Source organism: Helianthus annuus, chromosome 2, assembly GCF_002127325.2.
Source record: "Helianthus annuus cultivar XRQ/B chromosome 2, HanXRQr2.0-SUNRISE, whole genome shotgun sequence".
Lineage (NCBI taxonomy): Eukaryota > Viridiplantae > Streptophyta > Magnoliopsida > Asterales > Asteraceae > Helianthus > Helianthus annuus.
Genome location: NC_035434.2, coordinates 2,481,579 through 2,508,898, shown reverse-complemented (window position 1 = coordinate 2,508,898; position 27,320 = coordinate 2,481,579). Strand labels below are relative to the sequence as shown.

General features: G+C 37.8%; 1 protein-coding gene and 1 non-coding gene across 2 annotated transcripts; one reads left to right on the top strand and one right to left on the bottom strand.

Annotated features, from left to right (window-relative positions):
* The first annotated feature begins 2,217 nt into the window (after positions 1–2,217).
* Positions 2,218–2,324, top strand: LOC118489952. Its single transcript, XR_004887963.1, has one exon. It is a non-coding gene; the product is annotated as a small nucleolar RNA R71 (small nucleolar RNA).
* A 21,002-nt stretch (positions 2,325–23,326) lies between these two features.
* LOC110894780 (probable LRR receptor-like serine/threonine-protein kinase At1g07650) lies at positions 23,327–26,842 on the bottom strand. The gene is made up of 6 exons (XM_035987286.1): positions 26,818–26,842; positions 25,576–25,694; positions 25,262–25,489; positions 24,681–24,895; positions 24,238–24,394; positions 23,327–23,677 (listed from the first exon to the last, which is right to left on the bottom strand). The coding sequence occupies exons 1-6, from the start codon at positions 26,840–26,842 to the stop codon at positions 23,327–23,329; spliced, it is 1,095 nt and encodes a 364-aa protein (XP_035843179.1).
* Between the last annotated feature and the right edge of the window lie 478 nt (positions 26,843–27,320).

Sequence of the window (27,320 nt, the reverse complement as noted above, 5' to 3'; positions counted from 1 at the left end):
GTTCCAATAGAGTTTTGTGTAAGGCTTGTTATTAGGACTTGCAAAATTCAAGGTTTTAGCATCCCCCCACACTTAAATTACACATTGTCCTCAATGTGTCCCAAAAATAAATTTTTAGGTCGATTGAATGTGTATCATGGTGTTAAAAGCAAAAATTTATCTTACTCGCAGTCTGGAGACGGCCCCGTGGGGACCGGGCACGGCCCCGTGTTCAGGTGCCAGTAACGATAATTAAAGAAAAGAAACAGAAGCCTGGACACGGGGGCGTGTTCAGCGAACATGGCCCGTGTCCAGTTACCTGAACTGGGCATTTATCTGCAGGGTGTTCAGCATAGGGCCGTGTTGGCTGGGCACGGCCTGTGCTGAACTTATTATAATGGAGAAATTGTTGTCGGATGGCTTTGTTTTTGTGCATGGGGCCATGTTTCTCGTTTCCCCTGTCATCCCTGACCACCATGAGTGTGTTTTATTCCAGCAAATTAAAATAAAAAGATTAAAACTAAACTAAGGATAGTTTCGCGGATTGCCTCCGTGGTGCGCCACGTTTATAAGGGTCCTTGGCTAGACCCAAGGCAAGGTTATATGTTTTCTGAGCGGGATGTTTTGCATCCCATGTTGCACCGTCGGAGAGCATCATCCAAACTCGAATCAATAACCTTCATGTAATTGACCGGATCATCGTCCTCTATTCTCTTCCCAACCCCGAACTTTACTTCTTCATCCCCATATTTTAAAGTGAGTGTTCCGTCATTCATGTCTACCACTGCTTGTGCGGTGGCGAGAGATGGTCTCCCTAGTATGAGGGGGACTTCGGTGTCTTCTTCCATATCAAGTATGACAAAGTCGGCCGGGTAGACGAATTTGTCGACCTTGACTAGGAGAATTTCAATGACACCCTGCGGGAATTTAACGGATCGATCAGCAAGTTGTATGCTCATTTTTGTAGGACTCGTTTTTCCTAGGCCGAGTCTTTTGAACATTGATGAGGGCATGAGGTTAATGCTAGCCTGAAGGTCGGCTAGTGCATTACGAACGGGGGAGTCCCCGATCGAGCAAGGAATTGTGAAGCTTCCGGGATCAATTTTCTTTTGGGGGAGTTTGTTGAGTACGAGGGCAGAGCACTCTTCGCCTAAGTTAACTAATTGCAATGTTTCAATTTTCCTTTTATGAGTGAGAAAATCCCTCATGAACTTAGAGTATTTAGGAATTTGGGTTAAGACGTCAATAAAAGGAATGTTAACATGCAATTGGTTTAGTAGACTTTCGAATTTTGCGAATTGCTCATTGGTCTTTTGACGGATTAACCTTCCGGGGTACGGAACTCGAGGGGCCTTGGTAGGCTCTGGTGAGGGAGGAGAATCCTTCTCTTATAGGGGTGACATTACGGTCTCCTCGGTAGACGGTGGGCCTTCCGTAGGACCCACGGTGCGGTTTCGTAGTGTTATGAGATGAACTTGCGCCTTTGGGTTTGTTTCGGTATTGCTTGGTAACGCGCCTTGTGGTCTCTCGGAGAAATTTTGTGCTAGTTGACTTATTTGTTTTTCGATGTTTTGAATACTAGCTTGTTGATTTCTAATATTTGATTATAATTGTAGAAACCTATCCAAGTTTTTCTTTTCAGTTTCGAAGATGAGGCGAGATATAGTATCTTCAAGCCTTTCTCGCCCACCTTGTTGTTGAGGGAAATTTTGTGACTCATTTCTTGGTTGTTGAAAGTTTGTTCGTTGGTTTACGCTTTGTTGGTTACTACCATTACCGGGTTCTCTCCAACCAAGGTTAGGGTGATTTCGCCATCCTTGGTTGTAGGTGCCCGTTGGAGGACCCGACGGCCTAGGTCTATTATCAATGTACTTTACCGACTCTTGTTTATCGTCTGTTTCTTTCATACAACTCCAATTTTCATGTGGCCCACCACACCCCTCACAAGCCATAACCGAGACCGTTTTTGTCATTTCCAGTTTTTTTATTTTCGAAGAAAGGGCCTCGATTTGGGCTTGTAAAGAAGTGCTTTCATCAACCTTATGGGCGCCCGGGGCAATGGATTTATTGCCTCGGGGAGTGTGCCACTGAAAATTGGTTTGAGCAATTTCCTCAATTTTATTATATATTTCATGTGGGCGGCGATTACTTAAAAGTCCCCCGGAGCTAGAGTCAAGTGTTTGCCTTGTGTGTGGCAACAACGCATTATAGAAAGTGGATACTTGTTGCCATATCGCAAGGCCGTGATGTGGACACTTTCGCAATAGCTCCTTGAACCTTTCCCAAGTTTCATATAAGGATTCCCCGTCCTCTTGTGAATATGTATTAATTTCAGTCATTAATTTAGCTGTTTTAGCGGGAGGGAAACACTTATATAGAAATTTTTGGGCTAGTTCATCCCAGGTGTTTACCGATCCAGCTGGGAGGGCGTTAAGCCAAGCTTTTGCTCGGTCTTTTAGTGAAAAAGGAAACATTCGGAGGCGGATGGCGTCATTTGATGCTCCATTGATCCGAAAGGTATCACATATTTCTAAGAAATTAGTAATATGTAGATGGGGATCCTCGTCCGCAAGCCCATGAAAGGTTGCGGAGTTTTGAAGCATTTGTATCAAATGCGGTCGAAGTTCGAAGTTATTGGCTTCAACATTCGGTGCATTGATAGCGGCGCCGAGATTACCTACGGTAGGTCGTAGATAATCCATGAGGGTACGTTGGTCCGCCATTAGAAGTGGGTTCCCCGAAACTTCTCTTGGGTTCTAGCTTTTAGCCTTTTTCTGAGAAAGCGTTCGGGTTCTTCTAGAGGTTCTTTTATGTCTTTATTAGAACTGGAGCTCATACACTACGTAGAGGTGGCGTCGGGTTCCAAGTCCTGCAACAAAAACAGAAAATAATGTTGGTCAGAAGGTTCACCACGGCCCCGTGCTCAGTGAACACGGCCCGTGGTCGGAGTTACAGTGATTGTTTTCCGGATCCCTGTTACTGGAGAGTTGGACACGGCCCCGTGTTGCACCGACACGGCCCCGTGGTCAGCCTTCTGTAACTTGGAAAACTAAAAACTGCCAGTAATACTGCTGGGCACGGCCCGTGCCCGACCAGGCACGGCCCGTGCTGAGCTCTGCAGAAGCTGAAAAGCTAAAAAAATCCTAAAACAAATTAAAAAGAAAATAAAAAAAAATCATTAGGTCGTTGACTCCTAACTTTCTTAAAATCCTCGTGTCCCCGGCAACGGCGCCAAAAACTTGATGTGTGCGATTGTGTATATATTTTTGATATATATTTTTAGCCCTTTTTACACTTTAGCCAAGTTTTAAATTTATAAAACACGATATTTACTAACACTAAACACACATATGGGCAAGTGCACCCATCGTGGACGTAGTATAGTGTTGGTAAGATACCGATGTCGTCCAAGGACACAGGAGCTTTTAGTACCGGTTTATCCTCAACGTCTAATCAAATCAAAATGTTAGAAAAAGATTTTTAAACTAAGAAAATAAAACTAACTAAATGCTGAAAAATAAAATAAAAATAAAAACAGATAGACAAGATGAATCACTTGGATCCGACTCGTGTATTAGTATAACCTTTGATTATTTTCGCACTTTTTCATTTGTTTAAGAGATTATCTTAGTTATTGTAGTAGGCCCCTCTTTTGAAGGCGACGTTACCCTCAACCCAGTAGTTTGAGTCAGCAAGGATACAATCCTAAAGGGTCGGATTATTGAAAGATAATGAATTAAATTATTAATGCAAATTATGGTAGGCCCCTCTTTTAGAGGTGACGTTACCCTCGACTAAGTAGTCTAAGTCAGCAGGGATACAGTCCTAAATAGCCGGGTTATAGTATTAATAGTAGTTAACTTATGAGGGGGTCAAAGAGTTTGGATCCCCGCCATCCAATACCTTTGGGTATTGAAGGAGATCCTACTAAATTTGACCCAGGTCCCTTGCAGGACCTCTAAACGCTGAACAAGGGTAAGACCTTACCAAACTGTTCCCTTAACCCCCGACCAGGTAGCTAACATACCTCCATATAGACCATGGAGATATGAATGGTGAAAATCTTTTATTTTATATGGATAGTAAAATAATTTCAAGACACCACGGATAAACGATAAGGAAAAGTCACCTTCAATATAAGCAACTAGTTATTAAAGTCATTAAAACAAAACCAAATAAAAAGTGCAAAAGATTAAAAATAAAAAGTATTATACTAAACACTTGTCTTCACCAAGTGATGTAAGAGACTTAGGCAAACATGGCCTTGATTTTCAAGAACTCTTACGATCAATCTTGGATCCCGAGACGACTCACACACTCTATGATGGACAATGGATGATGGTGGTGGATGATGGTGTTGTGATGGTGGTGGGTGGTGGATGAAGTGTGAGAGAGGTGGTGTGCCAAGGGATGAATTGCAATGAAGCCAAACACTCCTATTTATAGGCTGAACAAAAGCCTGGGCACGGCCCCGTGTCCGCTGGACACGGCCCCGTGCCCGTCTGACAATCTCTCTCTTCATTAATTGTAATTCTCAATTACAATTAATGCGCCTGCAGTACTTTCGCCACGCCCCCGTATTCACTAGGCACAGCCCCGTGGTGGGAAATAGAAGCTTCTACAGGTTTGTCTTTTCTGCTGCTTCTTAGGCACGGCTGAGCACGGGGCGTGTTCAGTCTTCTGCCTTCTCTGTTTTACTTGGGAGGATGCTGTTGAGGGGTCTGGCAATCCACCTTTGTTCCTTTTCTTGTATTTATGTTAGATTTAGCTGTCTTTTTGCTTCTTTTGTCAATTTGAGCTCATTTAATCCTGAAAATACAAAAGGAAGACAAAAACACTCTTTTTCCAACATTCGTACTTAAAAAGGGTTAGTTTTATGCCTTATTTGATGTAATTTATATGTTGCATTTTGCACACATCAGTGTCATCATAATTCGTTGCGTTGTAATATGTGCACCTTATTAATTGACTGATAAATTGTTGTATTGTGTTACTTGGTTAAATAATGAACTGTTGAACTTATATTCTCACCCTTGACGAAACTTGAACCCGATTAAACATTAGTGTTTCGCCATCACCCATACTCGACGAAACTTAGAGTTTCGCCATATACCTGGTCGACGAAACACCTGTAGTTTCGTCGCCCACTGTAGTTTCGTCGCATGGGCTTGTGGCCCAGTTAAGGCCCATGATTAATCACTTATAATTACCCCTTAAAGATACGAAACCCTAGACACTTTCTTCTCTCCCTTGAAACCCGACGGCAGCTTCCATTCCTTGAAGCTCTATCGCCACACATAATCCCTGGACTATCATTCGAATCGGTTAGTTTATTACTAATGTTTATTTGTTATGAATTGGTAATAAATACATGATGATCGATGAATATTCAACATCTTGATGATCCATGAATGCATGATTTGTATGTTTGTTGGTTAATGTGTCTGAATGTTTGATCCGAACCTGTATGATAATCGTATGGTGTGTGTATTAATAGTCCAATGTAGAATAGGGTTGTATGATAAGAATTGTACTCATGACGATAAACTAACAGACTAGGGTTTTATGATAAAAGAGGCTGGCGAAGGCCTGATTATCACAACGATTTGCTTATGAGGAATGATGATTGAACGATTGGTCCTAATTGCATGTGCAAGGTGTTAAAAGCGTGATTAGGGTTCGATAGGTTTATGTAATGTGATATTCACAGATGGATTAATATGGTAAACAAATCTTAATATGCATGTATATAATTGATTTGATACTGAGATGTTTGATGATTGTCACAAAGCTTGGTAATGAGTGATTAAGGAAGTAATGACATCTTGCTGAGTGATATGATTCTTGATTTGGACATACGTTCGAAGTTATGCTGTTCAGATGAGAGACGGCATTAGGGTTCTTGTTGTCTACTGTTATTGAAGAAGAACCTCGGGTCGACGAAACATCATGTGTGACGAAACTCTATATGTTTCGCCACATTACACCTTGACGAAACTCTATATGTTTCGCCACATTACACCTTGATGAAACCCTATATGTTTCGCCACATTACACCTTGACGAAACCCTATATGTTTCACCACGTTACATCTCGACGAAACCCTATATGTTTGGTCGTTGGAGTTTCACCGCCCTTTGAGTAGTCACATCACACTGTAGTTTAGAGCATTTGAGATAATGTATAACTATGTTGTTATCTGTTGTTGATGATAGGGAAGACTGGTTTTGCATGGGATTGAATAAATGTTATGTGTTATTTAGTGTTAGTGATTCTAACTGCACACTGTGATTATGAACTTATATGTGTACCATGCGAACATGAACTAACTTTGTATACATGAAAACCATAGGCTTGATTGATTAACTGTGAACAAGTAACTTAACAAACTGAGCAAACCAAGGTGAGTTCACACTTTCTACAAGGCATGGGATTCCTGGTGGTTGGGAATGGGTAAAGGATTTAATCGGAAACTGCATGACCTCCTGGTTTGGAACACGTACCACATCCTCTTTATTGAAGGGTGATAACATGTACTATGGATTTAATCGGAAGCTGTGTGATCTCCTGGTTTGGGGACACGTACCATATCCTCTTTATTGAAGGGTGATAACGTTGATACTAGACCAAAATCTCTATCATGAAGTCCCTCATTTTATATCGACTTAATCGTCGGGCCAATGGCGAGTGGGTCATTAGTTAGATAGCGCTATTTAGGTTTGACAAGCCTCACACCGTGCCGTAGAGGACGGGCGTGAACTAATGGATCTGAGCACGTTAATGATGATAGACATTGACGCTAGGGCACTAACTTACTTCAGTCAGTGGTCGATATGGTAACGGGTCTAGTGGTTCACATGGGTAGCCCCCACTGGTTATGGTTATGGTTTGGGAAACAAGGAAATTGGTTAACACATGGCTTACGAATGAACTTATGGTTTTTTTTTTTGAACAACTTTAAAATGAACACCAACTGTGAACTCGCTCAACTTTGTTGTTGACTCGTTGTTACATGCCTTGCAGGTCGTTAGATGCTTAGTTGGAGCTTGCATGGGAGCAGGAGTCGTTGTGGGACATGGACTGTTGAGTTCCATGTTAAACATTGAACTTTTATACTTATACTTTGGTTTTAAACTTTATGCTTCCGCTGATAACTTGAACTTACTTGATTTGTTTTGGACTCCAATTATATTGTGTGGTTGGACTACTATTTAATTAATTAACTTGTTCAATATGATTGATGGCTGGATCCTGGTCAGTCACGCCTCCTGCGGTGATACTCCGCCTATGGATTTCGGGGGTGTGACAAGCGTAATCACGATGGTTATAGTCCCTTGTGACTATACCTACTGATTACCACGTTGATTAGTCGAAGTGACGAATCAAAGTTTCGGTCAAAGTACGTGTTTATGCGTATTTTGCAACGAAACTACTTTTTGGTATCAAAACACTTTGTTTTGATATCAAACATGTTTTCTAACTTAGTTAAACATGTTTTAACATTTTTAACTCGTCACTTTTAGTCTAGTGCTTGTATAGGGTCGTAAGATAAGCGGTCTTAACAACCGCTTAGACTTTGGAACTCGACCCGTTTGGTCGATCGTTAGGATCCGACCAAGCATGTATTGTGACCATAGTTGTATAGGGAATAACCTTCCGAGGTTATACCTTATGGTCACTTCGTTTAGTTAGTTGTATGATAGGTAGTTTATATGCCTTAGGAAAATGACCAAAATCCCTTTTTCATGCATAATTGAATTTTAAGCATATGTAACCTAACTTTTGTCACTTAAACTGATTATGCAACATATTTAAACATGTTAGGGCATATAATACTTGTCATAGGACTAGTTAGGTGTCTCAAACGCGCCTTTGCGCAAACGACGCGTTAAAGTAGCATAAACTACCTGTTAAAGTAGCATAAACTACCTTAATGGGTCGTAACGGGTCAAAAGCACCTAGGATAGGTTCCGATTTAGAATGTAGGCTTTGTTAAACCATATCACATGAGTTGCAATGCTCATTTGGTTTACAAGACCTCATTCTACCCGATCTTCCGATTTAGGTGTTTATTCTTTAATCTAGCGATCCGATTACTAGGTGCTACTTGAATTCCTTGGTTTACTCGAGCTTTGCTAGTTCATCTAATCAAGGATACTTGCACTTCGATGTGAGTACATAGTTCCCCTATTTTACTGTTTGCTATTGTTTTGGGGTGATTCATATGTGTTAAACAATTTCGATGCTTTTAATGACGATTTCAAAAACAAATACTATGTTTTATATTAAACAAAACGATTTCGATAATGTGAACGAACTTGTTGGACGTATTTACATAACGAATGACATTCATTAGTTTTGGCCGAACCGACCAGTATTAGGTTATGGGTACCATAGGATCTGACAAATCCCGTTATCAGACTGCACCCATGGTTATGTATGGGGGTTATGTGGGTAACGACTGAATTTGTAAATTGTTAACTTACCCTTTGGTGGTTTGTTAATACGAGTTTAACGATAGACGAGTTATAAAGGTTTGAATGTTATTAGCAAGACGACTAAAAGTAGTATTCACAATTAAAACGAGAACGGTTTAAACGATTGGAACGATTTAACAAGTTAAATGAATTGAACAAACGATTGGTTTTGGGTTGTGATTAGATAATGTGACGGGTGTAACATGATAAAAGCATGGAAGATACACCGCTGGTACTTCTTATATATAAGTGTTTTTATCATATTACATTTCGTGGCATTATTTATTTCACTTGGGCAAACGATGTTAAAACGATGTCATATAACGATGTTTACTAAATGATATAAACCATACGAGTTTTACTAACGAGACGATTTACAATTTGTTTTACTTAAACAAATGTTTTGGGTTAAGAATCATGGCTACGAGATTTTATAAACTAAAACCTACTTGTTTTGAGTTGGTTAATTATGTTGCAATACTATACACCTTTCAAAACAAGGTTTTCAACTATTGACTCTTGTAGTCTAACGAGGTATTGAAACATGTAAACGAGCCATGAATCCGACACTCTCACAAAACCTATGTGCTCGCCGGCATTTCTTTGCTGACTTTATTTTTACATATTTTTCAGGTGGTGATTAATGATGATGTTTGTGACTAGGATGCATGCTCACTTAGGACTCGACGAGGCCTTAATGATTTAATAACAATGATAGACTATGTTTGACTTGTTTCTTTAACTTAAAGACAATGTTAATGTTTAATATTCTAATAAAACGAAACTTTTGAATCCATGGTTGTGAAACAATGATTCTGTTGCTCTTATTACACCCTTATATTTATTCTAGAATTTAATAACCATTTTATACCAAAAGACGTTAGAATAACATAAGTTTCAAAAACTATTACACCCTTAGCCTACTAAGACAAAGGTAGAACGTAGTATAGTTGTTTAAGAAATTGTTTACAACAAAAGAAACACTGATTAACAAGTTCAAACATAGCGGAAGCTTCGAAGTGGAGTGTTCGGTTCATCATCTTAACGCTTGATCGCCATCCATGACCACCTAAATACCTATGAATCAACAATTGAATCGTTAGTTCTTGATGTCTATGAATGATAAAATTTCAAGATTTAACACCACATTGAAATAACAAAAATATAAAAATTTTCCAGGCTCCACCGTAATTTACGGTGGTGACCACCGTAAATTACGGTGAGTGCTGGAAATTTTTGGTTACACCGTAACACAGTAGAAAACCACCGTAAATCAAAACCCTCTACCGTAAATTACGGTGGCACCGTAATTTATGGTGGCACCTGGGAATTTATGTTTTTGTTTGGTTCAAGCATTTCAACCAAAATTTCAACTCCCGGATTTCAGTATTCTACATTATCAATTGAAATAAAAGTCTAATATTTCTAGCACGTCATAATATAACGAACTACATATAACAATCTATCATGTTTCGGAATGTAGATCATATTTTACGTGATTATTTGACCCGTTTGGCTTGTCTATGGAAATTCCTTCCTTTATGACAACTACCAACGAGTTTAGTTTATTATTCACCCAAGTATTCAATACAACAATGCCTTCGCTTCAATCCAAATTAACTAGAAACTTTGATAAACAACTACAATGATCTAAATTCACATAATGTAAGGAGACATGTTACATACCTTAATGCACGCCCTTCAAACGAGAATCACCACCGGCTTGTCCGCTCGACGTCCCGGTATCTTTTCCTATAGAGTTCATTTCCAAAACATGTTTAGAACCCTCTTTAGGCATCATTTCGCATAATATACCGAAACATCTTAATTCAGGCATTAAAGCTTCAAATTTCTATTTATTGGCCTTCTTTATGGCATTTCTACAAACACCTTGAGGGCAGAATTTTCATATCATTATATTCAGGTTCTTAGTTCACTTTTTGGCTAACTTATTATCAACGAAACTCTCATAGAGCATGTATATATCATACTCATACTGGAATCTACCTTCTATGATCAATTTTACACTAGGATAACCATCTAAACCCTAGTGTTCATCATCATCATATAAAACCCATAACCACTTTCAAGGTGTTCACCAAATTTTCCTGAATTTGGTCATGGTTTAACATGGAATCAGTTAGGTTTCACCCCTAAACACTTTATCAATTCTAGTTCAACCCAATAACAAACATGCAACATAAATTTTTCAGATTTTCTAAAATCATGAGGATTTCAAACGAAGGACTAACACAAGTTTTTACATACCTTGGAATCCTCTCGCGATGAGGATCACTAATCTATGTTTAGATTTCGTTTTTGAAGAGATTTGAGCCTTCAATTTGATTGTTTTGTGAGTTTTAGGGTTTTGGAATGGGGGTGTCGCCCCTACTGCTTGTCTGGTCGACCAACACTCCAAATTTTGGAGTGTTTGGTTACTAATTGTAACCTAGTTTTGTTTTTTGACAATTCAGGCCCCTCTACTTTATTCTACACACTATTTAGTAGGTTTTAACCTTTCATGTGCTATTTCTAGACTATTAACTAACTAGGTTAGAAGTTTCTAGTTAGTAAATTTCCGTTTATTTATAATTTATAATCTTAACATAAAGTTTTATATTTTCGGGGTGTTACAAGTCCACCCCCCTTAAAAAGGGTTTCGTCCCCGAAACCGAATTACATACCAAATAATGTAGGGTGGAGTCGCCGCATTTCTTCCTCGGATTCCCATGTAGTGTCTGACCCTTTTCGGTGCTCCCATTTGACTTTGACTTGGCTTATTATCTTGTTCCTCAAACTCTTCTCCTTACGATCTAAAATCGAAATTGGTTTTACCGCATAGTTGAGGCTGTTATCCACCTCGATGTCATCGTAGTGGATTTGAGCAGTTTCGTCGGCCAAACATTTTCGAAGATGTGATACGTGGAATGTGCTATGAATTCCACTCAATTCTTCGGGTAATTCAAGTCGATAAGCCACTTTACCAGCCCGTTCAGTGATTCTAAACGGCCCAATAAATCTCGGGCTTAACTTTCCCCTTTTTCTGAATCTAATAATACCCTTCCATGGGGAAACCTTTAACATAACCATATCGCCAACCTGAAATTCAATCGGCCTATTTCTTTTATCTGCGTATGCCTTTTGCCGGTCTTGAGCCGCTTTCAAGTGTGTCCGAACTATGTCGATTTTCGCATTTGTAGCTCGGATTATATCAGTTGGTGCTAGCCCTCGCGGACCCACTTCTCCCCAACATACTGGAGTCCGACACTTTCTACCATATAATAGCTCATACGGGGCCATTTTAATGCTCGCGTGATAGCTATTGTTATATGCAAATTCGACCAAGGGTAAATGAACATCCCAACTACCCCCAAAGTCGATAATGCAAGCCCGTAGCATATCACCCAATGTCTGTATTGTTCTTTTGCTCTACCCATCCGTTTGTGGATGGTAAGCAGTGCTAAGGAACAACTTAGTTCCCATCTGTTCTTGGAATACACGCCAGAATTTTGAAGTAAACCGGGTATCTCTGTCCGACACAATGGATATCGGTACCCCATGTCTTGCTATGATTTCGTTGGTGTAAACCTCCGACATTTTCTCCGAAGTATAAGTCTCACGAATGGGAATAAAGTGAGCGCTTTTGGTTAACCTATCCACTACTACCCAAATAGCATCAAAACCACGACTTGTTTTAGGCGGTTTGGTCAATAGGTCCATCGTAATTTGCTCCCATTTCCAAACCGGAATTTCTAACGGTTGAAGTTTACCATATGGTTTTTGATGTTCCGCCTTGACTTGCAAGCACGTCAAACACTTTTCCACGTATTTCACCGTGTCCCGCTTCATTCCGGGCCACCAATAGTTTTGCTTCAAGTCATGATACATCTTGGTCGCTCCCGGGTGAATGGAATAACGGGATTTATGAGCTTCATCAAGTAGAAGCTTTTTAACCCCACATGTGTTAGGGACCCAGATTCTATTAAAGCGAGTCTTCAGGCCGTGATTGCCTACCTCTAGGTCCTTAACTTGGCCGATAATTCATTCCTTTTTCCAGTTTTCTGCCTTTACAGCTTCATCTTGTGCTTCTCGAATTCGTTCTAGCAAGCCTGAAGTCACAACCAGTTGCATTGATCGTACCCGTATTGGGGTATAATCCGATTTGCGGCTCAGCGCATCGGCCACTACATTAGCCTTTCCAGGGTGATAACGTATTTCACAATCGTAATCCTTCACCGTTTCCAGCCACCGCCTTTGTCGCATATTTAACTCCTTCTGATCGAAAAAGTATTTCAAACTCTTGTGGTCGGTGAATATGGTGCACTTTACTCCGTACAAGTAGTGCCTCCATATTTTTAATGCAAACACTACCGCCGCCAACTCGAGATCGTGCGTAGGATATTTCCATTCGTGTATCTTTAATTGCCTCGAGGCATAGGCTATCACCTTGCCCCGTTGCATCAATACACATCCGAGTCCCGATAGTGAAGCATCCGAATAAACCTCCATGTCTTCAACTCCGTCCGGTAGTGTTAGTACCGGAGCTTGAGTTAATTTTTCTTTTAGCGTTTGAAACGCTTTCTCTTGTTCAACGCCCCAGATGAATCTTTCTGTCTTTCGGGTCAGCTTGGTTAGTGGTGACGCAATCTTGGAGAAATCTTGAATAAATCTCCTATAATATCCCGCAAGTCCCAAAAAGCTTATAATTTCAGAAGGGTTCTTTGGGGAATTCCACTTTGCCACCGCCTCAATCTTTGACGGATCCACCAGTACTCCGTCGGCACTTATAATGTGGCCAAGAAATTGTACCTCTCGTAACCAAAAGGCACATTTAGAGAATTTTGCGTATAGCTTCTCTCGTCTAAGGGCTTCCAACACTTCTTGTAGGTGATGTGCGTGTTCAGCTTCACTTTTTGAATATACCAATATATCATCGATAAACACGATGACCGACTTGTCCAGCATTGGTTTGCAAACCCGGTTCATGAGGTCCATGAAAGCCGCGGGTGCGTTTGTTAGCCCGAATGACATCACAAGGAATTCGTAATGTCCGTATCTCGTGCGGAAAGCCGTCTTCGGCACATCTTCTTCTTTGACCCTTAATTGGTGATACCCCGATCTAAGGTCAATTTTGGAAAACCAGTTCGCACCTTGTAGCTGGTCGAATAAATCGTCTATCCTCGGGAGCGGGTATCGATTCTTTTACCGTGAGTTTGTTCAACTCCCGGTAATCGATACACATGCGCATACTCCCGTCTTTCTTTCTCACGAATAATACCGGTGCGCCCCAAGGAGACACACTCGGCCTTATGAATCCCTTGTCAAGCAGGTCTTGGATTTGGGACATCAATTCTTGCAATTCTGACGGCGCAAGTCGGTACGGGGCTTTTGCTACGGGTTTCGCGCCCGGAATCAATTCGATCCCGAACTCTACTTCCCGTTCGGGCGGTATCCCCGGCAAATCTTCCGGAAAAACATCTTCATAATCTCGTACTACCGGTACATCTCCAATCTTTCGTGATTCTTTTTCGGGTTCATTTGCGTATATCATATATGCTTTGCATCCTTGCTTCATTAGCTTGTGTGCTTTCAACATTGAGCATACAATGAGATTGCCTCCTTTCTCGCCATAGATGGTGACGGGTTTCCCGCTCGGAGATGTCAGTTTTATCTCTTTACGGAAACACACGACCTTTGCATGGTGTCGAGATAGCCAATCCATCCCAACGACGACTTGAAATTCTCCCATCGTCATCGGGATTAGATTTATCAAATATTCTTCATCGTCAATGCTCAGTTTGCAATTTTCACATACATCGCAAACAATAAAACTTTTATTATTACATATCTCTACTTCTAAGGGCACAGGTAATTTAGTTAGAATAAATGAAGGATGTCGAATAAATCCATATGAAACAAAGGATTTATTCGCACCCGTATCAAACAACACATGTGCAGGAATCGAGTTTACAGTAAATATACCTGAGACCACGTCAGGTTCAATCTTTGCTTCTGCGGCGGTTAGTTGAAAAGATCTTGCCTTTGCTTTAGGGGCTTCACCCTTCTGTTCCTGCCCACCCTTCTTTTCAACCAATTCCGGGCATTCAGATTTCTTATGACCCGTTCGATAACAATTGTAACAAACCGTTACCTTCTCCGGGCATGATAAGGCTATATGTCCCGTTTTCTTGCATATAGGACAAGGCTTATCCTTGTAATGACAATCGCCTCTATGGCCCTTCCCGCAAATTTTGCAACTCGGTGACCCGCCTTTCGTGTCAGATTTCCTTGAGCTCTCACTTGTTCGTGCCTTTTTAGTAGGGCTGGGATTTACGTCAGGTGCTCTCCGTTCGCCCCTTTCGATACTCTTTTTCAGCTCTATTTCCCTCTCCCGAGCAGCATTTATAATCTCGGTAAGGGTCTCGTATTTGGAAGGGGTGATAAACTCCCTATACTCGGCACTCAACATGTTATGATAGTAGTATATCCTTTGTTCTTCGTTTGTCACAAGATCATCACAAAACTTCATTTTATCCATAAACGTTGCCGTGATCTTGTCTATGGTCTCGTTTTTGTGCCTGAGCTGCATGAATTCTTGCTTGATTTTATTCATAACCGCTTTGGGGCTATGATGCTTCAGAAATGGCGTCTTGAATTCATCCCAATTCATGACCTTAACAGCTTCAATACCGATCTCTCTCTTCTTATTATCCCACCAATCTTTTGCTTGATTTCTTAGTTGACCCGTACCATAGGCTACATAGTCGTTTACATCACAATGGGTTCTCTCGAATACCCCTTCGATATCACTTAGCCATCTTTGGCACACTATTGGGTCAACCTCCCCATTGTATATCGGTGGTTTACAAGCCATGAATTCCTTGTATGAACAAGGTTTCCGTCCTCCATGTTTTTCCTTTTCTAGTTTTGAGTCGTCTTCTAATTTCTTGATTCTATCTTCTACCATTGATAGAACTGTGTTTTGAATTCTATCAATGAAGCCTGTCAGACTGTTTTCGATTGCCTTCCCAACCTCTTCGGCAATCGCCTCTCTGACTTGTTCGGTGACTCTTGGCACCGCATCATCATTACCTTTATCAGCCATCTTCGTTTCTGAAATGTTTACACAAGTTGTTAAAACATTCCATTTATAACACATGCTGTTCTTGTTTGATTCTATCAAGTTCATAACTTGATTTAGTCGTTCTTGCTGTTGATTCAATCAAGTTCACAACTTGATTTGTTCGTTCTTGCTGTTGATTCAATCAAGTTCACAACTTGATTTGATCGTTCCTGCTGTTGATTCAATCAAGTTCACAACTTGATTTGATCGTTCTTGCTGTTGATTCAATCAAGTTCACAACTTGATTTGATCGTTCTTGCTGTTGATTCAATCAAGTTCACAACTTGATTTGATCGTTCTTGCTGTTGATTAAGCTTACTTGCTCTTTTCATGCATATTTGTTCATTTCTCATTCTTTACGTAATATAAGATTTATTAACTGAAATTAGTTCTTACCGGATGGTCGATCAAGCTTGAACCGAACACTTATTGACAACCTGAGGCTCTGATTACCAACTTATTACACCCTTATATTTATTCTAGAATTTAATAACCATTTTATACCAAAAGACGTTAGAATAACATAAGTTTCAAAAACTATTACACCCTTAGCCTACTAAGACAAAGGTAGAACGTAGTATAGTTGTTTAAGAAATTGTTTACAACAAAAGAAACACTGATTAACAAGTTCAAACATAGCGGAAGCTTCGAAGTGGAGTGTTCGGTTCATCATCTTAACGCTTGATCGCCATCCATGACCACCTAAATACCTATGAATCAACAATTGAATCGTTAGTTCTTGATGTCTATGAATGATAAAATTTCAAGATTTAACACCACATTGAAATAACAAAAATATAAAAATTTTCCAGGCTCCACCGTAATTTACGGTGGTGACCACCGTAAATTACGGTGAGTGCTGGAAATTTTTGGTTACACCGTAACACAGTAGAAAACCACCGTAAATCAAAACCCTCTACCGTAAATTACGGTGGCACCGTAATTTATGGTGGCACCTGGGAATTTATGTTTTTGTTTGGTTCAAGCATTTCAACCAAAATTTCAACTCCCGGATTTCAGTATTCTACATTATCAATTGAAATAAAAGTCTAATATTTCTAGCACGTCATAATATAACGAACTACATATAACAATCTATCATGTTTCGGAATGTAGATCATATTTTACGTGATTATTTGACCCGTTTGGCTTGTCTATGGAAATTCCTTCCTTTATGACAACTACCAACGAGTTTAGTTTATTATTCACCCAAGTATTCAATACAACAACGCCTTCGCTTCAATCCAAATTAACTAGAAACTTTGATAAACAACTACAATGATCTAAATTCACATAATGTAAGGAGACATGTTACATACCTTAATGCACGCCCTTCAAACGAGAATCACCACCGGCTTGTCCGCTCGACGTCCCGGTATCTTTTCCTATAGAGTTCATTTCCAAAACATGTTTAGAACCCTCTTTAGGCATCATTTCGCATAATATACCGAAACATCTTAATTCAGGCATTAAAGCTTCAAATTTCTATTTATTGGCCTTCTTTATGGCATTTCTACAAACACCTTGAGGGCAGAATTTTCATATCATTATATTCAGGTTCTTAGTTCACTTTTTGGCTAACTTATTATCAACGAAACTCTCATAGAGCATGTATATATCATACTCATACTGGAATCTACCTTCTATGATCAATTTTACACTAGGATAACCATCTAAACCCTAGTGTTCATCATCATCATATAAAACCCATAACCACTTTCAAGGTGTTCACCAAATTTTCCTGAATTTGGTCATGGTTTAACATGGAATCAGTTAGGTTTCACCCCTAAACACTTTATCAATTCTGGTTCAACCCAATAACAAACATGCAACATAAATTTTTCAGATTTTCTAAAATCATGAGGATTTCAAACGAAGGACTAACACAAGTTTTTACATACCTTGGAATCCTCTCGCGATGAGGATCACTAATCTATGTTTAGATTTCGTTTTTGAAGAGATTTGAGCCTTCAATTTGATTGTTTTGTGAGTTTTAGGGTTTTGGAATGGGGGTGTCGCCCCTGCTGCTTGTCTGGTCGACCAACACTCCAAATTTTGGAGTGTTTGGTTACTAATTGTAACCTAGTTTTTTTTTTGACAATTCAGGCCCCTCTACTTTATTCTACACACTATTTAGTAGGTTTTAACCTTTCATGTGCTATTTCTAGACTATTAACTAACTAGGTTAGAAGTTTCTAGTTAGTAAATTTCCGTTTATTTATAATTTATAATCTTAACATAAAGTTTTATATTTTCGGGGTGTTACATCTCTACTCCCCGACATTTCCGCTGCAGTTTCGTTGTTTTAATGCGGTCAGGGTGTGACAATTGAAGCCTTGATTTGAGTTAATCATCGATGTCTACACAATTAGCCAGTGTTGGTATGTATTTTATACTCTTATCTTCGTTTTGAATATGTAGGGATTACACATATCAATCATGTTAATCCAACTTTATGTTTTTAAGTCTATCATAACCAACTTGAAAAGTACAACTTTTATACTCTTATTTTATATTTTTCATACAATATCTTACATGAGTAAAAACCAACTTCTGCTTGAATGGTTTAGTTCTTTTTCTGTTTATCAGTTTTAATGAATCTTCAAACAGTGATTGGCACCGTATGTTGTTACTTTGGGTTTGAGCATCTCATGTATAATCAATATGTGTTTATCTTTCAGTACATTCTGTGTAGAAAACATATGTTATTTATTTGTCAGACACTAGACACTAAAACATTTGATGTACTTAAACAATAGTGATATTCTATCCATTCTATTTTTTCCATTCATGATGCTCATTAGATGCCAAAACCAACCTAGAAATTTGTAACACCATTTGATTTAATATTTTGTTTTACGCGGTTTGAAATTAGTGGGTTCAAAGACGCCCTTTTAATGTATACCTATCTTTTTCATGGTTGACGTAATTTTGAGTTGCAACAAATCCAAACCCATATTTCATATCAAATGTTTATCATAAATTTGGCTTTGATGTTTATGCTCATTTTAATCAGAAATAATCTCTGTCTTTTGTTGATTCTATATTTCGCTTTGTTCTTTTTATATGAATTTTGTGTTTTTTTTTTATCAGCAAATACTTCGGATGGATCAGAGTAGGTTATGATAATATACACTAAAATGTCTATTCTAAAAAATAAATTAATTATAAATGTGAATGTAAATAATAAGTTTTAAAAATCTTAATTATATAGGAAGTGAAAGAAGAAGAAAAAAAGAACTCAACAACAGTTTATACAAAAGAAATAATTGTTTGATACTAAAAAATGTTTTGATGCTAAAAAGGAAACCGATAAGGTAAGCTAGAAATAAATGTTTTGCTTATACAAAAGTATTTTCAAATATGATATAAAACACTTTGATAAACAACAACTCGTTGCAATGCGCGGGTAGTGTAAACTCGTTCTAAAACATTTGACAACCCAATGTGGATAGCTTCATCTCGCCACCCGTTTCAGCTTCACATTTAGAATTTTTACACACCCCCATGATCACTAAAACATTTATATTTAAACATTTTGAAACTATTTTTCAATCTTATTTTATCATGTTTTTTGTGTTCAGTTGTGAGGGTTTCAACGTATTCCTTCAACCATTTTTTACAAACACTTCCTGTTTTGTTCAATCACAGGAATCCTCCGCGTGTGCCAGGCTGCTCCATTCTCCATGTTGAACTTGAGTTGACTTCTGGAACACCTGCATAAGAAATCAACTTAATTACTTGAATAAAGCAACCCAGACCTGTTTGACCTTAGGTATTTTAACCCAATAAGATTCGTTTAATTTCGGAAAATCTTTTTCGTTTTTCACAAAAACTTTTTCATTCTTGATTTCAACCTTCTTGGTTGAATCGATATTCCTTTTCTCATCATTATCAGAAATATCTTTTCTCTTTACCACCCAAGTTTGTCCATTTGAAATATTCTTTGTATAAAACCTTGAGTCATTTTGAATGTTTCTTTTTGATAAATAACCTTTTTGTTTCCAAAATTGTTTTGGCTCAAACTTTGGTGTTTGGTGTTTCTCAACTTCTATTTTTTTTCTTGTGTTTCTCAACATCAACAAGCTTCGGATTTTGTGCACATTTGTAACCAATGCGTCCAACTTATTGACATATAAAACACCTTTTCATTCAAACATCCTTTGTCTGTTGCTGTTGTTTCTTTCGAGCGTAGAATTCTTCATTAGTATGTTGACTAAACCGGAGTTCTTTCTCTTTTTCAGAACTTTTTCCATGAACAAAATTCATTTTCTTCTGAAAAATTTGACTTTTCAAAACTTTTCTTTTGATTCTTTTTATTTTTATATCCAAACCAGTTTTTGTATTTTTCTTTTTGTAACCTGTATTTTCCTGATTTGTTATAAAAAGATTTCTTGCTTACTTTACCGGCAAATTTATCAATCTTTGATTTTTCAATTTTAACAAATTTAAAAACTTTTTCAATCTTTTCCGTAGTCACATTTTGAATCAGAACCTCAATATCTGAGAATAATTTATCAGATCCAACCATATAGTATGCCAACATTATTGGATCATCATTGATGTGCTTAAAATACAACATATAAATTATATTAAATACGGCGCAAAATCAACCCCATTTTAGTACTAATGTTGGAAAAAGCTTCGTTTTCTGTTCCTTTTTAATTTTCAATATCAAAAGAGCTTAAATGTGTAAAAGGGGCAAAAAGACAGCAAAAACCAACATTAATACAAGGAAGGAGGAATTGACACAACTCGCCAAACCCCGATTCACATCCAAACCACAAAATAGCAATAACAGAAGACTTGACACGAGGCCGTGTCCATCAGACACGGGCCTTGTCCAGCAAAGGATAAAACTGGCAGCCGACACGGGAACGTGCCATGCCAACACGGGGCGTGGTCAACTCAAAAATTTTCAGAATCTGCGATAGTACAGCAAATACTTTGGCCACAGGACGTGTCATTGACACATGGGGTTGTGTTAGTACAAGACCTGACATGCAGTTAATAAGGAATAGAGGGAGAGAGATGGCCACGGGGCTGTGCTAGCCGGGTACGGGCCGTGCTAGCCGGTCACGGGCCGTGCTAGCCGGTCACGGGCCGTGCTGAAGCTTCTAAAGAGAGCTATAAATAAAAGTGCTTGGTTCCACTTCAAACCATCCCTTGTCAAACCACTTCTCTCTCACTTGCCACCACTCCACTACCACTACAACACCATCATCCACCACCATCATCCATCATCCATTTTCCATCTTTTAGAGTGTGTGTGTAGTCTTGGGATCCAAGATTGATAGTAAGAATCTTTGTCAAAAAGGCCATGCTTGGCTAAATTCTTACATTACTTGGTGAAGACATATCTTTTATGTATTTCTTTTATGATTTCCAATCTTTGGCAACTTTTTAATTGGGTTTGTATTAATGACTTTAATAATTAGTTTTTTATATTGAAGGCGAATCTACTTAGCCATTCTTCATATGTCGTTTATTCACATATTCATGTCTTTACGGTATATATAAAGCATGTTAACTACTTGGAAGGGGGTTAGAAGGGTGGTTGGGTAATTCTATGTCTCGTTTATTGTATAGATCCTGCGAGAACCTAGTTCAAGTTTAGTACTACTTCATGGATTCATCGGGAATGACTGGCTCGACTGAGAGTAAGAAACCACTTGAACCCCTTATTCATAAACTACTATTAAAACTTTAAACCAACCCCGTGAGGATTGTATCCCTGCTGACCAGACCAACGGGTTGAGGGTGACTGTTGTCTGGAAGGGGGCCTACCACATTTTGCATTAATAACTTACTTAGTTATCTTTCAATAATCTGGCCTAGTGGATTGTATCCTTACTGACTCAAACCACTAGGTTGAGGGTAACGCCGCCTTCACAAGAGGGGCCTACTACTATAACTAAGATAATCTCTTAAAATGCCCAAAGTGCGGAAATCATCAAAAGGGTACACGAGAGATAAGTCGGATCCAAGTGATTCTTTCTTGTCTATCTATTTTTATTTCATTTCAGTTTTTATCTTTTTATGAGTTTAAAAATCTTTTCTCAAAGTTTGGTTCGATTAGACATTGATGATAAGCCGGTATTAAAAACTCTTGTGTTCTTTGACGACCTTGGTATCTTGTCATCACTATACTACGTCTGCGATGGGTGCACTTTCCCTAACGTGTGTAGAGAGATAGTAAAATATCGTGTTTTATCAATTTAAAACTTGAAATCAGCGAGTTAAAAAGAGCTAAAAAATATAACTAAAAATTTAAAACTTTTCTTCTTTTCCAATTTAGACCCTTTGTTTTTTAATTTTAACCCAATGATTTTCATCTTTTCCAATTTAATCCCAACTCTTTTTTATGTTTAATTTTGGTCCACCGTACTTTTCATCTTTACCAAGTTTTTCATTTCGTTCTAAATTTTGTGACTTAACGCATCGCAACGTGCATGTGAGGTTCAACATTTTTTTCGTATATTTTTTCCCGTTTGACTGGCCCGTCGCAACACATTTATTTTTCTTCGTCTAACAAGTTCGTCGCAATACGCAGGTCCTGGATTGACTTATGTATTACGTTTCGATTTAATTTTTCTACAACAAGCATGCGTGATTCAAATATTTTACGTTTGGTTTTTGTTCGGCATTCTTTTTTCCGTTTTATTTATTTTGTTTTTACTAGATTATCCGGTGTGGATGGTCCCTGACATTGGTATAGCATTGGTACTACTTGACATAGTTTTATGATAGCCGCTGCAACGCAAGGGCTTAATACTAGTGTATTAATAATTAAAGCTAATGCATTGAAAGACAACTTAATAACTAATAAACAAATTAAGTTATTATTATTATTATTTCAAAATTATTTGGAAGAAAGCGACATAATATCATCTTTTTATTATCATTATTAATATTATTATTTATGTTTTTTTTTTAAATATTATTCTCATTGTTAATATTATTATTTATGATTTCAAAAATCGCGGGTATTACAGGTAAGATATTCGACAACGGTAAGTGGTCGAAGATTCCAATGAATTTGGTTGAATTCTTTCACATTTGGGAAAGATTTTGAATTCCTATAAGTAATGGAATTTGAGGTGATTGAATTCCAATTCTAATTCCTTTCATAACCAAACACATCAAGAATTGGAATTCAGATTCTAATTTCATTCAATTCCAGCGAACCGAACGCACCCTATCTTCGTGTTCTCAAATTCTGAGTTGTATCCGATTGGATTTTTTCAAGTGAACCAATGAAATAATTTGATTTGAAAGTGACTACACGTCTCTCAGATCATCCGTTTAGAGTTTGAGTATAGTTGTCTGCAATAATTGTAGTCGTCGTCAAAAAACCCTACATAACATTTTGTTTAAACGAGCTTAGAGATATAGATCGACAAACAGGCATGTTCAATGTATGAGAGATAAAAGCTGCAACAAACAACAATTTTGATCCATAAAACAAGCTTGGAGAAGGGTGGTGTTATGTTAACTTGTCAATTGTTGTTACAAAATGATGCATTCACCTCAAATATTTGAACCAAGCCAGTAACATTTGATTCGATCAAAACTGTAGTTCAACATTCGATTTATGGATACAAAAAGAAGGCCCAAAATTCACCATTTGATGAGTTGTTGATGCTTAAATATATTTGTCCCATCCATGGCTACAAAAAGGAAATGAGTAAATCTGGTAGAACAATATTTACACCTCATACATTGTAGTATATGCATTAGTGTGTTCTCACGATATGAAGGACTCCGTGATGAAGGAATCGGTGACGAAGGATTCGGTGGTAGGTGGTTCAGCACTCGTTAGGTTGGTTTCACTATGGTCCAGCCAAAGTTGTTTTCTTAAGCGCCTAATATCAAGGTGCGTAGTTGAAGGACGCAGTTCCTTTTCCAAATCTTGAATGTTGGTTCGACCCTCTAGCACGCTCAAGGTTTGAGACATGGTTGGTCTAGCGAAAGTTGATGCTTTTGTGCATAAAAGGGCCACTTGTATAATTGTCAATGCTTCTTCTGATGAATACTCAGATCCTAAGTCTGGATCAACAAGTTCTAATATAGTTTCTTTCTCATGCAAAAGCCATACCTGCACAACAAACAATGTTACAGTTAGGCATTTTCAAAGATGTTTTTGATGGGTGATTCGGGATGTAAATTGTACTAAATTGTACTAAAAATCAGTTCATTTGACCTCAAAGTCAAATTATACAAAGGTGGTGTTTGGATATGAGCATAGTATTAAATGATATCAGATCCGATTACTGGAAACATACATACTTCATACGTGTTTGCTCGAACCATACTGTAAACATGTTCTTTTTTGTTTTTAGTTTCTTTTAATTTTCTTCTGATTTTCTTGTGTTGTTGATAATACAATAATCTTAGAATTTACAAATTTTTACTTTTTATATTTCTATTTTTCTTGGGTAATAAAGTAATAAAAAATTGAAATAGTAAGAAATGTATCACGAAACCCAATGGGTAATGTTCTCAAACCAGCAAGTGTACGTGACGCGGGATGGGTATACGACAGTTTTGCCAGTCTGGTGTGAGACTTGATTAATCCCATTACCATCCATAAAAGCAATAGTCAGATCCAAACACCTCCAAAAAACTGATGAACCAAAATATGTAGATTTATCTCACCCAATCAAAAAGGTAAAGACATTCTTCGGTCTCGTAGCTGAAGCTTTTGTTGCAGCTTATTCCACTAACAATTTCTAGTGCCAAAATTCCGAAACTATAAACATCTGCCTTAGTAGTCAAGTGACCACGCATGGTATATTCTGGAGCCAGATAACCCCTTAAGAACCAAAAAAAGTAATAAATCTGTGTAGTCAGAAAGTTACTTAGAAATGAATGTATAAAATTAGCTAAAAGAGAAATATGTCAAACATGCTAATTCCTCCTAAGCTGATTTTATTTTGAAGATTTAAATATTTATTGTATACAATATTTAATTATTTATTTTAACAAAACAAACAAAGAAGTGCTTGTGGGGAAACCAAACTCGACCGAAACTAAACATTTACCCATTTCAACCCTAACCAGTTTTTACTTGTAGAAATAAGAGTAATTAGAGAACATACATTGTGCCCACAATCCGAGTGCTGATATGGGTATTTCCATCATCATTAAGCTTTGCTAAACCAAAATCAGATATTTTTGCATTCCAATTTTCATCAAGCAAAACATTGCTCGCCTTAATATCTCTATGTATGATTCTCAAATTTGATTCTTCGTGAAGATAAACCAAACCTTGAGCTATTCCTTTACAAACGTTTATCCTCATCGGCCATGTTAACTTTGCTTTAATAACCTTGTTTGTGCCTGAAAATTTAACAACCCGAACCTCCTACATTAATGTTAAACTGACCGTTTCTTAAAATAAATTTGATGATTAATAGAAGTTATAATTTCAACCCAAGGGTTGTGTTTATCTCAAACTGGTCAAATAAAAAATCTAGCTAAATCGGGAACATGTAAAGTCACCCAAACTCTTCTTCTTAAAACGTTTTATTCAAATATCTAAATTGTTGTTGTAATCATATTTATCTATGTTAAAGAATGGGCAAAAAAAGTGTTTGCAGTTAACTTGGCCTGCGACGGTACTAAAGGCAAGCCTCAACCTTATTTTGTTTTGACCTGCCATCTCCGTACCTATGCTAACATATATATAAGGCTCACCTAGGAGTGCTTGAGATAGGCAGTTATTTTCCATGTACTCATAAACCAGTATCATCTGGTTCCCTTCTACACAACATCCATAAAGTCTGACAAGATTTGGATGTCTCAGAGCGGAAATCAAGCCAACTTCATTGACAAATTCACGGGCTCCTTGTTTAGACTTTGATGATAGTTGTTTTACTGCAATTATTGTTCCATCCGATAATCGACCCTGCAATTAGTTACACAAGATAATGCAATGTTATGTTTTTTGGAATTGTGTTTTAATCAATTGGCATATCAACACAATAACACCACCTTGTAAACGGATCCAAATCCGCCTTCTCCAAGCTTGTTTGATGGATCAAAGTTCTTTGTTGCAGCTTTTATCTGCCTCATAGTAAATATGCCTGTTTGTAGATCTATACCTCTAAGCTCTGTTAAACAAAAAAATGTGGCATATCTGAAAATGTGAAAATACCTGTTTGTATGTCTTAGAATGAAAATGCCTAGTTGTTGCAATATGAGATCCTCATAAATTAAAAAGAGAGGTGGCATGGGTGTAGGGTTGTAAACAAACCGAACATTCAGCGAACAGTTCGTGAACCGTTCGGCGGGATGTTCGTTTATGTTAGTTCGATTAGCTTAGCGAACGAATACGAACAAAAAATCGTTCGGTAAGCTTAGAGAACAAACCCAAACAAAGGTCTCGTTCATTCGACTACGTTCGTGAACGTTCGGTAATATGTTCGGTTACATTCGTTCATGTTTGTTTGATTATACTAAAAGAATAATAAATAATAAATCTGTTATCTAAACATATTGAAAACTTGAAACGCTGTTTATTTCTAAGTTAGCTAAAATTTAGACATTCATGACATTATTGGGGATAATTATATCTAAGTTAGTTAAACTTGGAATAGTTATGTCTAAGTTAGTTAAGCATGATTCAACGTTTGGTGGTTGTAGTAGACTTCTTGTGTTTTGATTTATCATTTAATGGTTGTGTTTAACTACTTATGTCCAATGCTTAAGGTTAACAATGTTTTTTTTTTCAAGTTAAATGTTGGTTTACGTTCGTTTTTATTCGTCTGCTTTCATTTGTGTTCGAGATCACGAACTGTCCGTGAACAATTGAATTTCCTTAATGAACGAACACGAACATAAACTTATGTTCGGTATGCGTTAATGAACAGTTCGCAAACATGCTAATTCCCTTAACGAATGAACACCAACATGGACTTGTTCGTGTTTGTTCGGTTCGATTACTGGGTGGGTTGGGTGAGTAACAGGTTGGATTGGAATGTATGAGTCACTTAGTACGGGTCAAAAAGGGGCTAGGTGACCCTTTTCGTCCGATTTTTTAATTATAAAGGGTCAACACATTAATAAAGATTTCAGACACAATGGTATTACCATAATTAGTTAGAAATGACTTGCAAATTTGCACGCTTTTAATGTGACCCCTTTTGACCAGCTTTAAAATTGAGCACCAAAGCCCAACCCATAAATCAAACGACTCCCTCACAACCAACCAGCATAAGATAATGAAAGATTTACCTATATTCGCTGCCTTTTCTACCATAATGTAGCATTTTCTCCACAAGATAACAATGATTAAAAATACAGAAACGATTCCTCCGCTGACCGTCCCAACAATTAAAGCAACTTTATTCTTTTTCGAATACTTCCGAGGCTTAAATTCTGTACAAAACAAGGTAATGAAGGCAACACTTAAGTGATGTTTAAACATTGTACACTCTTTTGAATGAATTCAATGACACTCAACACTTTGATAAATTTCAGAAAGACAAATTAAAAGAGGATATGTATTTGAACCTTTTCCTTGGAAATGAGCACAGTGTTTACAAAATCATTATCTTCGCTTAATTAACTTTCAAATGAAGAAACTAACTTTGACCTCAAAAATCAAAGCATGCATATATAACAACATAAGTCTATCTTTTTGTTGTAAGAGTGATCATATATTGGCAGGAGATTAGATTGTTTAGTTTTAATGAAATCAAGAAAGACTAGTGTTTTTCTCTTTTATTTAGGCCCGG